This window comes from Erythranthe guttata, chromosome 14 (assembly GCF_056151865.1).
Source record: "Erythranthe guttata isolate IM_541 chromosome 14, IM_541, whole genome shotgun sequence".
Lineage (NCBI taxonomy): Eukaryota > Viridiplantae > Streptophyta > Magnoliopsida > Lamiales > Phrymaceae > Erythranthe > Erythranthe guttata.
The window spans coordinates 6,309,886-6,324,240 of NC_142546.1; the positions used below are offsets into that span (position 1 = coordinate 6,309,886).

At 34.1% G+C, this 14,355-nt stretch overlaps 2 protein-coding genes across 2 annotated transcripts; both read right to left on the bottom strand.

Annotated features, from left to right (window-relative positions):
* Positions 1-1,609: 1,609 nt before the first annotated feature.
* Positions 1,610-4,308, bottom strand: LOC105961793 (putative L-cysteine desulfhydrase, chloroplastic). The gene is made up of 2 exons (XM_012986056.2): positions 2,697-4,308; positions 1,610-1,902 (listed from the first exon to the last, which is right to left on the bottom strand). Exon 1 carries the CDS (start codon positions 3,973-3,975, stop codon positions 2,701-2,703), a length of 1,275 nt encoding a protein of 424 aa, XP_012841510.1. The 5' UTR covers positions 3,976-4,308; the 3' UTR covers positions 1,610-1,902; positions 2,697-2,700.
* Positions 4,309-5,448: 1,140 nt separating this feature from the next.
* On the bottom strand, positions 5,449-7,889 carry LOC105960206 (D111/G-patch domain-containing protein). Its single transcript, XM_012984377.2, has 8 exons — positions 7,767-7,889; positions 7,183-7,266; positions 6,757-6,952; positions 6,506-6,660; positions 6,149-6,292; positions 5,932-6,035; positions 5,669-5,831; positions 5,449-5,564 (listed from the first exon to the last, which is right to left on the bottom strand). The coding sequence occupies exons 2-8, from the start codon at positions 7,246-7,248 to the stop codon at positions 5,487-5,489; spliced, it is 906 nt and encodes a 301-aa protein (XP_012839831.2). The 5' UTR covers positions 7,249-7,266; positions 7,767-7,889; the 3' UTR covers positions 5,449-5,486.
* Between the last annotated feature and the right edge of the window lie 6,466 nt (positions 7,890-14,355).

The window sequence follows — 14,355 nt, forward strand, 5'->3', positions numbered from 1 at the left end:
TGCATACTCTTGTTCATGTTTACGTTAGCTTAAGAGACTTGTGTTTGTGCTTTTGTACAAAGAGAATCGAGAGGAAGGCTGACTGATTTGGTGGACAAATCAGGCCGAACGAGCGAAAATTTCTTAAGAAAAGAAACCCCTGTGACACGATGCCGTGCATCGTGTAGGCAACTCTTTAGCTCATTCTATTGCTAAAATTCCTCGTATAGACTATTTGGAGGGCTTCAACCTTCCTATGAATTTGACGGATGTCGTCTAATAATATGTCTTTTTTTCAAAAAAAAAAAAGGGTCTTAAGTTATAAGTCCCTGGTGACAAATCGTATTAGAACTAAATGACAAGTTTATTAAAATTTGCTTCACATCCTTTATTAAATTTATTCAAAAAATGCCCCTCTACTCACAAATTCGAAATTACAACAGGTTGTAAATATACTATGATGAACTATGGTATTATTTAACTTTTTTAAGTTTGCATCTACCATTTTTTTAAGTTTTACGTAGAACACGCTTTTTTTTTTTACATATTTTTTCATTATATAAAAATCTATTTGTCCCCTTCTTTTCTACATAAAATTGAAAATTATGATTTCTTTTTTCTTTTTTTCTTTTTTAATTTTCATTTTTCATATTTTTTCATTATATAAAAATCTATTTTTTCCCTTTCTTTTCTAGATAAATTCAAAATTAAGATCTTTTTAATTTTTTTTTTTTTTTTTTTTGTCGTAGACATGTTCAGAAATCCATAGGAACCGTAGTAATCCGTAGTAACCCACATACATCTTGAAACCCTAACTCCTCCTTTCAACCCTAGCCACCAGATACCATAAACACTCATAGACATCTGTAGACATCCAAATCGAAAAATCTTAAATGTTCCTCACCAAACCCTAGATCCGATCGACCGCCACTATCACCACCGCCACTACTCCCCCTCTCCCTCCTCCCACACCCAGACCCACCTCACGACTCATCGTTGTTGGTTGCAAGCAGACAACGAGCCTGCCATAACAGAGCCTCCAGATGCAACCCCTCTCCAGATGCAACCCCTACACCGAGCGTCGCCATAGCCGTCGCCATCTACCATAACCACCGTCATAGTCTTCATCATTTCACTATACTTGAAAAGAAAAAAAAAAGGAGGGGGGGGGGGGTTGAACGTGTAAGAGAGAGAGAGTTGTAAGAATATTTTTTGGTTCAATAAAAATCAAAGGACATGTATCAATTTTTTAGTCAAAATATTCTATTTGAGTTTGTCATACATATATATTAACCCAAAAAAAAGGAGGAGAAGACGCCAAGACGGTTAAAGTGAGAAGTCAAATTTAATTAGTGTTTTGATTAAAGCTTTATATATTGCAATTAAGTCCCAAATTTTAAATTAGTTCCGATTTGGGGCACGACCAGTTTGCATGAATAAAAATTAAAATCAGATTAGGATTTCTTGAATTTTCAAAATTTTCAACTTAGTCCCTGAATTATAAGATTTCTATTAAAAGAAAAGAGATATATTCAGAACTTAACACACTCATCTCTAAACTGAGATTTTCTTCATTTTTTTCCCAACATTTTGCAATTTTAGATGTTTTTAAGTATAAATACGCATTGCGTGCACCAAGTGATTATATCGTACAACGTGCATTAAATCGTGTCAATATAACGAATTCAAAAGAGAGGAAGAAAAAACGATTAACATGTAACAACGATTGTGACATACATCCGAACGTATGCATCAATCACAAAGTAATATTCCCAACTCAATTACTTCATTAAAACGACGGGTAAAAACGGTCAAGTTAGTGTCTCTAGTGAGTAGTCGAAAAAATCATCCAAACCTAGTTACCGTAAAATCCAGCACGAGCAAAGTTTCGTCAATCTTGAACTGTGCTTGTTTCTTCAACTACTGCAAACGAAATAAAACGAATCTTGTTAAATATAGCATATCGTTTTCCGATAAAGCGTACACCTTAGCATACAAATTATTTTACACATTATCGAAGAAACCAATAACCGATTATTTGTGCCTATAAACAGAAACGGCAGAGCTGAATCCGAAGTACAAATAAGAAAGAATAAACACAAGAACCGAAGATGAAAAAACTTAAAAGCATTTCTAGGTGACGAATCACTTAAAATTTAGAAACGATTTAAAATGACGAGAATCGAGCTGCAAACAATCATTCGAAGTGTATTTGATGCATTATGACTGTACTAGTTCTTTCTCGGTAAACCTCGTTGACGAGTGTTAGAGATAATATGACGGAGTTTTATGATTTCTTATATTTTTTTTTTTGTTTATTTATTTATTTATTTTCTCTCTGTTTTTATTTATTTTTTACGTTCTAACCTGCTCTTTATACCATGTTAAAATCGAAAATCGGGAAAAATGATCTATATTATCGAATCATCTCTATAAATTATTAATGCAGTGGGGATTAGGAAAATTCTATTAATTTAGCGAATTATTAAATTATCGAGTTAATAATTAACACGTTCGGGACTCAGAGAAATTATTATTTAAGTGAGGTTATTAATTTATCGAGGTTCTACAGTATACAACTTATAAGCTATGAAACTCTGCTGTTGTACATAACAACCTAAATTATCGACAAAATACAAATACCCAAAGCACTGACTAATTACGTGTATCGTAAATGATAAGCATTTTTTTTAAAACAATAAGCAAAGATCGAGTACCTCGTCATTTGGAAAGAAGAGCACAAGTGAAACCAGCTTCGACGAGCTTTATAACAGCATCTCTAAGCCTGTAATAATCGTCGACAACATTATAAACCTGATGAGAAATCCTCACGTAACCCGTCGTCACCGAATCATCATCGACCTCCCCTTCCAAAGGGGCCCGGTAATAAATCGGAACCTCGACCTTAAAACACTCCCTCAAATGTCTCCTCAATTTCAACGCATCGAGATCGCTCTTCACCCCCAAACAAATCGGCAACCCCACCATAGCCAAGCTCGCGCACATTTCAGGGGGCGCCCCCAATTCCGACCCCCACGCCCCCGCTAGCATCTCCCCCATCTCGACCACCTTATCGTGGTTTCGTTTCATTATTCCCGAAATGCCCCCGTCGAATCTGTTTACGAATTCGATCACCTCGGGTAGGACGAGCTGCGCGCTGTAGTCTCGTGTGCCCATCCAGGCGGTGGCCGTCTCCATTAGTTCGTCGGATGTTTGCTTGGAGTACAAGAAAGCGGCGGACGGTGGGCAGAACAGCCACTTGTGGAGGTTGCTCGTGTAGAAGTCCGCGCCGATGGATTTGACGTCGATCGGGAGGTTTCCGATTGCGTGGGCCCCGTCGATGAATATCGTGTCGACACCTTCGTTCCGGCAGATTTGGACGAGCTCCTTGACGGGGATTATCACGCAGGGCATCGAGGTGATGTGGTCGATCACGGCGAGCCGGATTTTCCGGCCGTTCGATTTGCCGGTCCGGAGGGCTTTACGGAATTCGAGGACGATCTCGGAGGCGGATTTGACCGGGAAGGGGAGGTGGACCTCGATGACGTGGCCGCCGGCGCGGGTGATGTAGGCCTGGACGGATTTTTTGACGGCGCCGTAGGCGTAGTGGAGGATGAGGGCGGCGTCGCCGGGGCGGAAGTTGGAGGAGAGGGAGAAGGAGCTGGTGGTGTGCTGGAGGACGACGGCGGCGGCGGTGGTGGCGTTGTCGACGATGGAGATCTCGTCGACGCGGTCGGCGTTGATTAGGGTTTGGATGAGGCGGCGGGAGTGGAGGATTGAGGGTTTGAGGAGCTTGGCGTGGTAGTAGTCGGGCTGGCGGAGGAGGAGGAGGTGGTGGCGCTGCTGGGCGGCGATGATGGTGGCGGGGCAGCAGCCGAAGCTGCCGTTGTTGATCCGGGCGATTGTCGGGTCGTGGTGGGAGAATTCGGAGCGGAGCTCCGATTGGGTGATGTAATTGGATCCGGGTTTGGGGTTTTCGTCGTCGTCGGCGGCCATTTGGGGGAAGTGGTGAAGGGCATAATTCTCTCTCTCTCTCTATCTCTCTCTACTCTCTATAAACAAATGTAGAGAGAGAGTAGAGAGAGAAAGTGGATGACATGGATTTCGACAATTGCGGAATAAAAAAAACAAATTGTTTGAGGGAATCAAGATTGAAGAAACATAAACTAGTGGAAAATGGAACGAAGCAAAGAGTTACACAGTTGACATTTTTTTCTGTCATGTGAGAGAGATTTTTCAAATTCAACAAGTTGTTGTGAATCAGATTTTAATCAAGTCAAAGATGTAATTTCCTTGATTTATTACTTGGGAATAAGATTATGAATGGGAGTCGATCGACCCGATTGGTCGATTGTATTTAAGTCGAGTCCGATTAATCCATAATCCTCGGGGTTGACATCTGAACGAAATTTCCGATTTCCGGATTCCAATTTCCGCCAACTTGAATTTTTGGACGTAAGAATGAGGAATTGGGTGAAGTGGTGGAAAAGTGTTTTGCTTAAATGGGGTTTCGACAAGATTTTCATAGCAACGGTTGGTAATGGTTCTTCGAACGATGCTTCAAATTACATACTTGCTTAAATTATTTGATAAGTGGGGTACGAATATTTTAGGTGTACAAGATTTTTCGAAAGAAAAAGTACATTTGGTTGTTTCTCGTATTAGAGGAGCCATAAGTTATGTTCGAAGCTCTCCAACCAAGTACGAAATATTTCAAGAATGTGTTGCTATGAAAAAATTGGAAACAAAAAATTGATTGTTAAGTTTGGATTCTACTAACTTGATGTTGAAGTCGGCCACATGCCGTAGATTAGCTTTTGATGCGTACGAGAATTTGGGCATAAAAATTGATCTATCAAAGCCGCCTTATGTTGGGTTTCCGACGAATTGTGGTTGGGAGAGTGCTAAGTTGTTGTCGAAAATTTTATGTAATTTTTCTAAGTTTATGCCTAATAGTGTTTTTGAGAGAATAAGTGGATTGGAAATGCTTCTTAAACAATATTTGGAAAGTGTGGGATTTTGATTTGAGTGAGATGTCGAGAAGAGTGACAGAAAAATTTCGAAAAATATTCGGGACCGAGTGAAAAAATTAATATGATTTCATACTATGCGGTGGTGCTTGATCCGCGCCGTGAATTGATTCTACGTTTGACAAATTATACGAGGATACTGAAGTCCATCTATGGATTTGATTGAAGGATTCGATAAATACGTGGCTGCAGCCCGTGATGTATTAGCAGTTCCAGTCTCCACCGTTACTTCAAAAGATGTTTCGTCACGAAAAATAAATCCACAGATTAGACAAAGATCAACGCAATACAGGACCGATTCCCGTAAAACGAATCGTGTTTACCAGATCCTAGTCACTGTTCCAAACGACATCTTAGAGAAAAGATACTCACAGTTTTGAAGGGAGAAAAAACAGTTAAAATACACTACGAGTACAAGCAGGCGTTTTTTTGAGCTCCTCACAGTAATTGGATATATATATATATAACGGAAATTCCCTATTCTTCATCACTGTCATTGCTAAAAATGGAGGCAATAGCGACCTTCGGCTTCTTAGTTGTATTGCTAACAGAGCTCTGCTCAATGAAAACATCAAGACTTAACAATATTTTTCAAGAATCGAGAAAATCAAACACTAATAATAACAGGGGCCAATCAGCACAAAGAAACGAGTGGATACCTTGACAGCGCTGCCTTTGGCAGAAAACCCGAACTTCAAAACTTTCCGCTGATCTTGGTCGGTAACTTTAGAAGCACCGCTAGTTACCGCAGGAGGAGCTGTGTGGGTCCCACTTTCCTCCTGATTCTGCGTCTGTTGTTGCTGCTGCTTATGCACATCAGCCCTGTTATAGAGTAAATAAATATTATTCAATAATTTTTACTCGTGTAAATAAATAAATAAAATAAACGAGTTTCAAGATAATAATATTAATAATAATATACATTTGCAGAAATTTTGCCATCTCTTTTTCATGACGTTGTTGTTCTCGTTTCTGTCTATCGTCCCGACTGCTGCTTCCATGCATATCCCTCATTTGTTTGAATCTCTAAAAAAAAATTTAAAAAAATAACGAACTTCAATTTGATAAGACAATCGATAATTTGGTAACATATGCATCGAACGGGAAAAAAAGAAAAAGAAAAAAAAAAAAAAAAAAACCTTTCTGTGGTTGTGATCGTAGGAGCTAAGGTGAGCTTCAAACTCCATGGCTAATTTATATTGCTTGTTGCAAAGCTCGCAATAGAAGACCTTGCGTATTTCTTTGACTTCGGTTTGTATTTTCTGTTCGCGCTCTGCTATAACCTGGATTTTAATAATGTGCACGAAGCAGGCAGTAGAAGAAGCCACCAGGTAATAAAAACTGCACGAAATTCTCAAACTGCACGTAATATACCATTCCCAACAAAAGTAAAGCATCAACCTCGATATTATATTACCTACTAGTCTAAAACATTTTTTTTTTTTGTCGTTTTTTTTTGGTTATACATTTAGGACAAGTTAATTAAAAAGGGGTACCTCTCGTTTTTTGGCAAGTTCCTCAGTTTCTTCGAATTCAATATCCAGCTTTCTGCGCTGGATATTTTCTTCTGCCGTAAAAAAATCGTCTTCTTCTTGTTTACCCAGGCCTAATCTTGCATCTCTTATCCCGGATTTTATCGGCTCCACAATCCCTGAAAAAATAAACACAACACGATATATATTCTCGATTTAACTTACGATTTACGAACCAACTTCAAAAAAAATAAACAATCCACATTAACACGGACCCTGTTCGTTCTTTCCAAGCCCTTTTCCTCTCCATCCCATCTTCTGAAGAAGCCTGTACCCGACATTAGACGAGGTTATCCGTGTATCTAAAGACGCTTGCTCCACATTATCCAAATCTACATTCTCCGTTATTCGATGGTTAATCGGCAGCCGAAAATCCTCAGCAAGATCCTCAAGAACAGTCGCATCGTATACCTATGCCAAGAAACGACGAAAAACACGTCATTTTGCTGTTACTTTATCGCTCAACTACACTACCAGATTGCAAAACTCGAGCCCGAAAGTCGAATGCAGAAAAATAAAGCCCGACCCAGTGTGCTTGCATTAAACTACTCGTAGAAGCCAACGTTTAAATTCATCCACACAAAATCGAGATAAGTATAAAACCATACAAAGATAAGTTAAAAATTCAGATAGCCCGTTACCTCATCCTTTTTATCTTGCCGTTTATTGTGCATCTCCTGTTTACCACTATACCATTTACCATCCATCTTTCCGAAGGCTGAACCCTAACAACAATTACGAAGAAACATATATAAATTAATACCCGATAAATTAATAACCTCGTTTAAATAATAATTTCTCCCAATCGACCCCGACTCAGTAAAAATGTACTAAATTATTAGTCCGATAATGTAATAATTTCGCTAAATTAATACGATTTTGCTAGTCCCGACTATCTTAATTTATTTAAATCATCAAAGCACCAATCTAACATCTTCCAGCAGCTCATGTTATGGAGCTTCAATCGAAAAAAAATCAATTCCATAATTAATTTATTTTTTTGAAGTAAAACAATTGTTTCTATGTGTTTTCTTCGAAATTAATCTCAATTCCAAAACAAACTATAAAAAAAATCAATTAAATCACTTCAATTTTCCCCCTTTTCGATTGTTCAACCATGGAGAAATTCCAAACAAATACATAAGCATATATACATACAAATACGTACATAATTACATATCGACAGACGATAAATATTTTTTTACTTTGGCAGATTGAAACATACCTTATTGAAGAAACTGAGCAGAAAACTTGAATTTGGGGTTTAGATTTTCAATTTTGTGTTTTCCACTCTCAGCAAACAATACGAAATATTAATTAAATTATGATAATAAAGTCATTATTTTCAGTGACCGGCTACCTATTCAGCCGGGAATTTGGGCTTTGCATTAGCGATAGTTGGGCCCGTTTGGGCTGGATAAGTATTTATTTCGGCCCAGTTTCTCTATTTTCATAAATTTAAACGAAAAGCTTTCAATATGTTTGGTGTAAATAAATTTAGGGGAAATTACAGCCACCCTAAATTATGGTCAAATTACGAAAAACCCCCTCATGTTTAAGTAGTTACATGTTACATTCACCGCTCAACTATGTATTATCTTGCAAAAGAAAAAAAAAAAAAAAACCAGAGGTAAATTAAGGGATGTTAAAAATATTTCATACTACCAAACTAAATATACGATTTGTTTAGGTAAATAACCGAATTATATAAATTTTATGTAAAAATATTTAAAAGGTGGGGTGGGTGGTTGTAAATACACAAACAAGAGGGGGTTTTCATAATTTGGCCATACATCTGGGGGTGGCCGTAATTTGTCCATTAATTTAACTAAAGCTTCAATTTTGTTCTTGCCGCAAGGATCACATCCTACAGTAGAACCTCGATAAATTAATAATCTCGCTTTAATAATAATTTTCTCTTGGTCCCGACTCGATAAAAACATATTAAATTATTAGTTCGATGATTTAATATTTCGCTAAATTAATAGAATTTTGTTGGTCCTAATTATATTAGTTTAAAGAGGTTTAACTATACTTTCTCTAGATTTAATTTTACTAATAAAAGAACATTTATCTGCAGTGTTTATTTAGAATATTGTTAGGTTAGTAATAGTCAGAGTTTAATAAGAAATGGTGACTCGAGGTCAAACTATGGTTTTAACCAGTGTTTTAAAACCCGAATCGGACCGACCGGTTAAACCGCAAATCATTGTTTTGCCCGGTCCGGTTAAACCGTAATATCGGAATCCAAGTGAAGATTAAGTTTTTTCACAATGTAGTTTTCTGTTTGTAAAAATAAACAAATAAAATGGCTAAAACGACGTCTTTTTACTACATAGTTTAAAAAATATCAAAATAAATTTATTTGAAATTGAAAGACATGTTAATTTTTTATTATATTTTCTATAATATTATAAATGATTCGGTGTGATATGTGTGTGTTCATATGGTGTGTGTAAAAAGCATTTGGAAATGAGTAACGAGTTAATGTGTGTGAAAGGAAATATGTTTTATTTACCATAAGAATTATGTAAAAATAATTATAAAACAAAAAAAACGAAAAAAACCGGTTTAACTCTGATTGAATCGGTCCAACCACGACTCAGTAACTTGTCCAGAGCGATGTTCAGTCCGATTTCAAAATATTGATTTTAACTTTAATTAAAAGTTTCAAAAATTTATAATTAGCTACAAGAATTTAAATGTAATTTGTTTGGGGCAAATGGAACGACCAACCACAATTATAATTTAAGTTTTTTTAAGTTTTTAAAATTTGTACTCTAGTCTTCATTATTTGTACATTTTTGTACTTCTCCATGTTTAAAGAATTGTTCTAAAAATATTATTGGAGCTTAATGATCCTTTGTAGCTTTATTCTATTGTAATGCTAAAATTACGAACTTATTTTAAATTAATTCATTTTTTCCAATATAACTGGAGCATCAATATACACGACAATGTTACGCGATGTTCAGGCGAACCATGAGCAAGAGTAAAATAACAAAAGAGAATCCAATTTAACACCATATGCTCTCACAATTTCTCAGAAATAATGTAATTAAACATATAACCTATAGTTTTATCTTCATCCAAAAACAGATATTAAAAAAAATGTAATTAAGAGCATGCTACATCGTAGGTATCGAGTGCAAAATCGATGCGTTCGCCAGAATATGTAAAAGTGACAGCATCTCCAACGAATCCATTGCCATTGTTAAAAAGACACACGCCACTCTTTCCAATTTCGGAGATGACCGATTGATCATTCTTACTAACAACTACAGATTCGAAATTGGGGCACAAAAGTTTCACATGATAAACGCTGCAACTGCACGTGTTGGTCACACTCACCTTCCACTCTGTCGTCGATGTCTGAATTTGGACAATCTCAATCGATTTCGAAGGACATCTATTGTCTTCTTGGCTTAAACCTTTGGGAATAACAAGAGCAATAAGCACAAAAAAGCAAAGGAAAGTGGTGGTGATGCTTCTTCCCATTTTTTCTTAATACAAAATTGAAAAAATGGAAGTTTATTTATTTATTTATTTTGCAAAAGAAAAAATTGATGTTGTTGCTTTTGTTTATCTCACACTCTTTGTTTTCAAATTTATTTATAGAGAGAATTTTATGAGCCAATAAGGTAATGTATATTGTAATTTAAGTACATTCCAATAAATCAATAGTCCGGAAATCATATTGGATATTTTGCTCAATAATACAATATATGATATATCTATATGGAAAACAAATATATTTTTCCTAATCTTGAGAGGTCATTAAATTCAAGGTTGTTTACTATGCCAAGTATGTAACAAGGTTATATTATATCGTACCAGAATATTATTATTAAATAAAATGTTTATCCCACTTTGCACCCTTGAAATATATCTTTTTGACAGTTTGCACCATCGAAACAAATTAATGGCACTTTGCACTCTAGAAACACAATATATCATGCATAATGCACCCCAAATGAATTTTTAAAGCTAATAAAGACAATTTAATATTTTTAGTGGTATTCTTGTAGGATGCCAAATGTGAAATCAATTTTTTTTTATTCATCAACCATTTTCAAACTATAAAGTGCAAAAATAAAAATATATTTCATCAACATATTTAAAAAAATTATATTTTATCACGAAAAAATATTTTACTATAAAAAAAAACCCTTCAGCTATTTTGGTTATCAAGTTACCTGAAAATCATATTTTCTTCCGAATATTTCTACATAATATTTCCATCAATTACAATAAAAGATCCATCAATCGAATAATTTAGTGTTAAATGTTTTTTTTTGGCAAGAAAATATAATTTTTTTTTCAATAATCCGGTGTGATTTTTAATTTTTTGCACTTTGTGCGCTCGAAATTAGGTTGGAGATTGAAAAAATAACAATTTAATTTGTTATTTTGAACCCCGAAAAAAAAACCAATAAAAAGTAAAATTCTTTTTATTATTTAATTCATGGTGCATTGTAAATTATTTATTGTGTTTTGAAGGTGCAAAATGGAATTACTGTTTTTTAATGGTGCAAAGTGCCAAAATGATCTATTTCGAGAGTGCAAAGTGGGATCAAGTCATAAATAAAATAACTAGAATAACAGTTTTTTTATATGCTGAGATAATATAATAATTTCTTAAAAAGCAAAATAATTATTAGTGAAAATTAGTTATATTTTTTGGATATGTCCTTAATTTTGGTTTTATTCATGCTAAGTATTTTTTTTTTCTTTTTTTTTGTTTATAATTTTATTACATAAACAATTCATGTTACGTAAGTTGATAACAGTTTATTAAAATTTAGATGGAACAATTAACTCCAAAATGAATGGCCTAGTTGGTGGATCAAGAGACTGCGAATTCAAATGATTCTAGTCCGAATTTCTTTGTCAAGCATGCTCACTTTTAAATTGGTTGCTTAATGTGAAGTGATTATCCATTTTCTGAAGTGAGCTTCACAAACTAATTTTATAATTTGCTACAAACTCGAATGATTTAAAATAAAAGAAGTATTCCGGTATTCTGCACGGTAAGGTATACCGGACATCATTACTTTATATCGTATTGAATATCGGAATTCAGAGAAGAGAATACCAATACCAAATTTCGATTCGATATTTGACAAATACTGAATTTTCTGTTCGTTACAGTTTGGTCGATTTACCAACCGACTGAACAGTCTGAGATGTTAATGTGAAGGAAATGTATGAAAAGATTATTGTTTTCTTTTCCAATGATAATTGGCTGATTAGGCTAAATAGCACTTATGATTGGGTCTATACTCTATACTATTTATATTGAAATCGACATAATATTAATTTATATATATACTTTTTTAACCCAAATAATCAAGAATTTAAATTATAGCTAGCAAACAATCGATTGCCAACTATAGTCAAAAAAAATTATTCCAAGAACCTTGAATTGCCTAACAAATATGCTGAGATGATGGTTTAAGCAATTTTTAAATTTATCAAAATTAACTTAAGTGGAAAAATTAAGTAGTTAATTAATGTGAAGACAACAAGAACAAGTTAACTAAAATGGGCTTATTGCCTTCAACACCCCATGTTTTACTCTAATTATTAAAAAAACTAATCATATTATTAATATTAGCAAACACTCCCCTATGGTTCATCTTTTTTAGCAAAACTCCCCCCTAAAGCCCCACCATTTGGGGTTTTTTATGCTAAAAAAATACATACATAAGTTTTTTGCTAATATTAATAACACGAAGAGTTTGTTTTTACCAATTCGATTTAACATGTGAGTATTAAATGTAATAAGCTATAACTAAAACCGTATGCAGTAGAACCTCACTGAATTACTACTCGAAAAATTAATAACCTCATTTAAATAAAACTCCCTCTGTTCCTAAATATGTACTGTCATTTTTCACCTTGGCACGAGTTTTAAGAATCTCAATAAATATGTCTTGATTTTAGAAAAATAGATATAAATAGACAAAAATACCATTGTTTACTAATTATAATATAGAAAGGGTGCTAGAGAGTTAATAAGGGTATAATTAAAAAATATGTAATTAATGCAGCATTGGAATTGTAAAGTGACAGATAGTATGGAACAAAAAAAATTCTTAAAAGAGACTGATATTGTGGAACATATGGAGTAATTTTTTCCAGTCACGACTCGGTAAAACATACTAAAATTTTACTTTGATAATTTAATATTTCACTAAACTAATATTACTACGGTATATATTAAATTATGTGAACTTATGAAGCAATGCTTTTTATAAAAGCAAATGTGGAATATTACAAGTTTCCGTAGTTTCTAAGTACAATTAACTTAGACCAATTATATAATCTCTTGCTCTTATTTTTGGGATTTAAAAGATATTTATTTCTAAGAATCCTAAAAGCCAGACAGCTTGCAAGCAATGAAGCTCAAGAAAACACCAAGGCTTTTAAAAGCTTTCCTTTTTTAAATATTTAATGCTTTATTTTGCAATATAATAATTTTTAATTTCTATATACATAATAAATTATTGGCCGTTATTAAAAAAAAGTGAAGGTCAAAGTAAAATAATTTATCATTTTCTTTCTGCTTAAGACTCGAGATCAAAAGATTTGGGTTTAGGAAAATGCTTCACGTAATTCACTTAGCAACAATAATATTATATTTTGTTTTTCCCTAACTTTTTGTTGTTGTTTTCTATTTTTTTTTTTTTTTTTTTTTTTTGTAATTTAGGGTTTTTATCTCGAAGAATTTGTGCAACTTATAAGATTTTTCTGTAATGCAATACAATGATGAACGACGGCACCATGATCCTATATTCGAACAAATTTAACCGGCGCAATTGGACGATAAATACTCGTGTCAATTGAATAGATGGGTATATTTATTTTGTAGGGGTGTTCATTCAGTAATACCGTAACGGACCGTACCGCAATTTTGGTAAACCGAGAATTTGGTACTTCAAAAATGTGTACCATTAATATTTAAAAAAAAAAACTGTAAAGAAAATATATTTAAACTAATTAATTTTTGAAATTGACATTCAAATTTTAATTATGGGCCCTAAAAACAAAAATTGATATTGATCTAAAAGTTATTTATAATTTATTATAACCTTAAATAATTTAAATTAAAAGAAAAAAAAAAGAATATTTTTAAAATATTTCGGTATTCGGTACGGTACGGTATGATATATCGGGCATCAACACCGTATACCATACCGAATACTGGAATTCCACAAAATATTTACCAAATAATTGACCGAATTTTCGGTTCTGTATTTCGCACGTACCAAATTTTCGGTTCGGTCAGTTTACCGGCCGAGTGAACACCTCTATTATTTTCAAATTAAAGTTGTTACATGCATAAAGAATCATTTATAAGAGAATTCAAAAAAGGGGTCAATGATTTACAATACTAATCAAGAGAAGAAAGGATGTTGTGTTGGGTTAAAAAAGACACAAAAACAAAAATAAAGTTTTAGAAAGCATCTCCCAATGAGCATGTTGTAATGGTCAAACTTTGGAAGCATATTAGTCAACATTAACATGTTCTGTTGCCTTAGTTTTTACTAACACAACCAAAACCCAACACTATGTAACTTCATTTCATGTAATCACAACCATCAATCAGATCAATGGCCCTTGATTTCTCAAGATTCTCCACCCTTGGATCATCTCCCAAATCCCACTATAAATACTTCCACACAACCTCATAGTCATTTGAAAAAACAAGAAATAAACACACACAACACACACTAAAAACCTCCGAGATATATTGTTGTGTTGTCTTCTCTCTTGTAAGAGAAAAAAACATGGCAGGTAACAACAGGCAG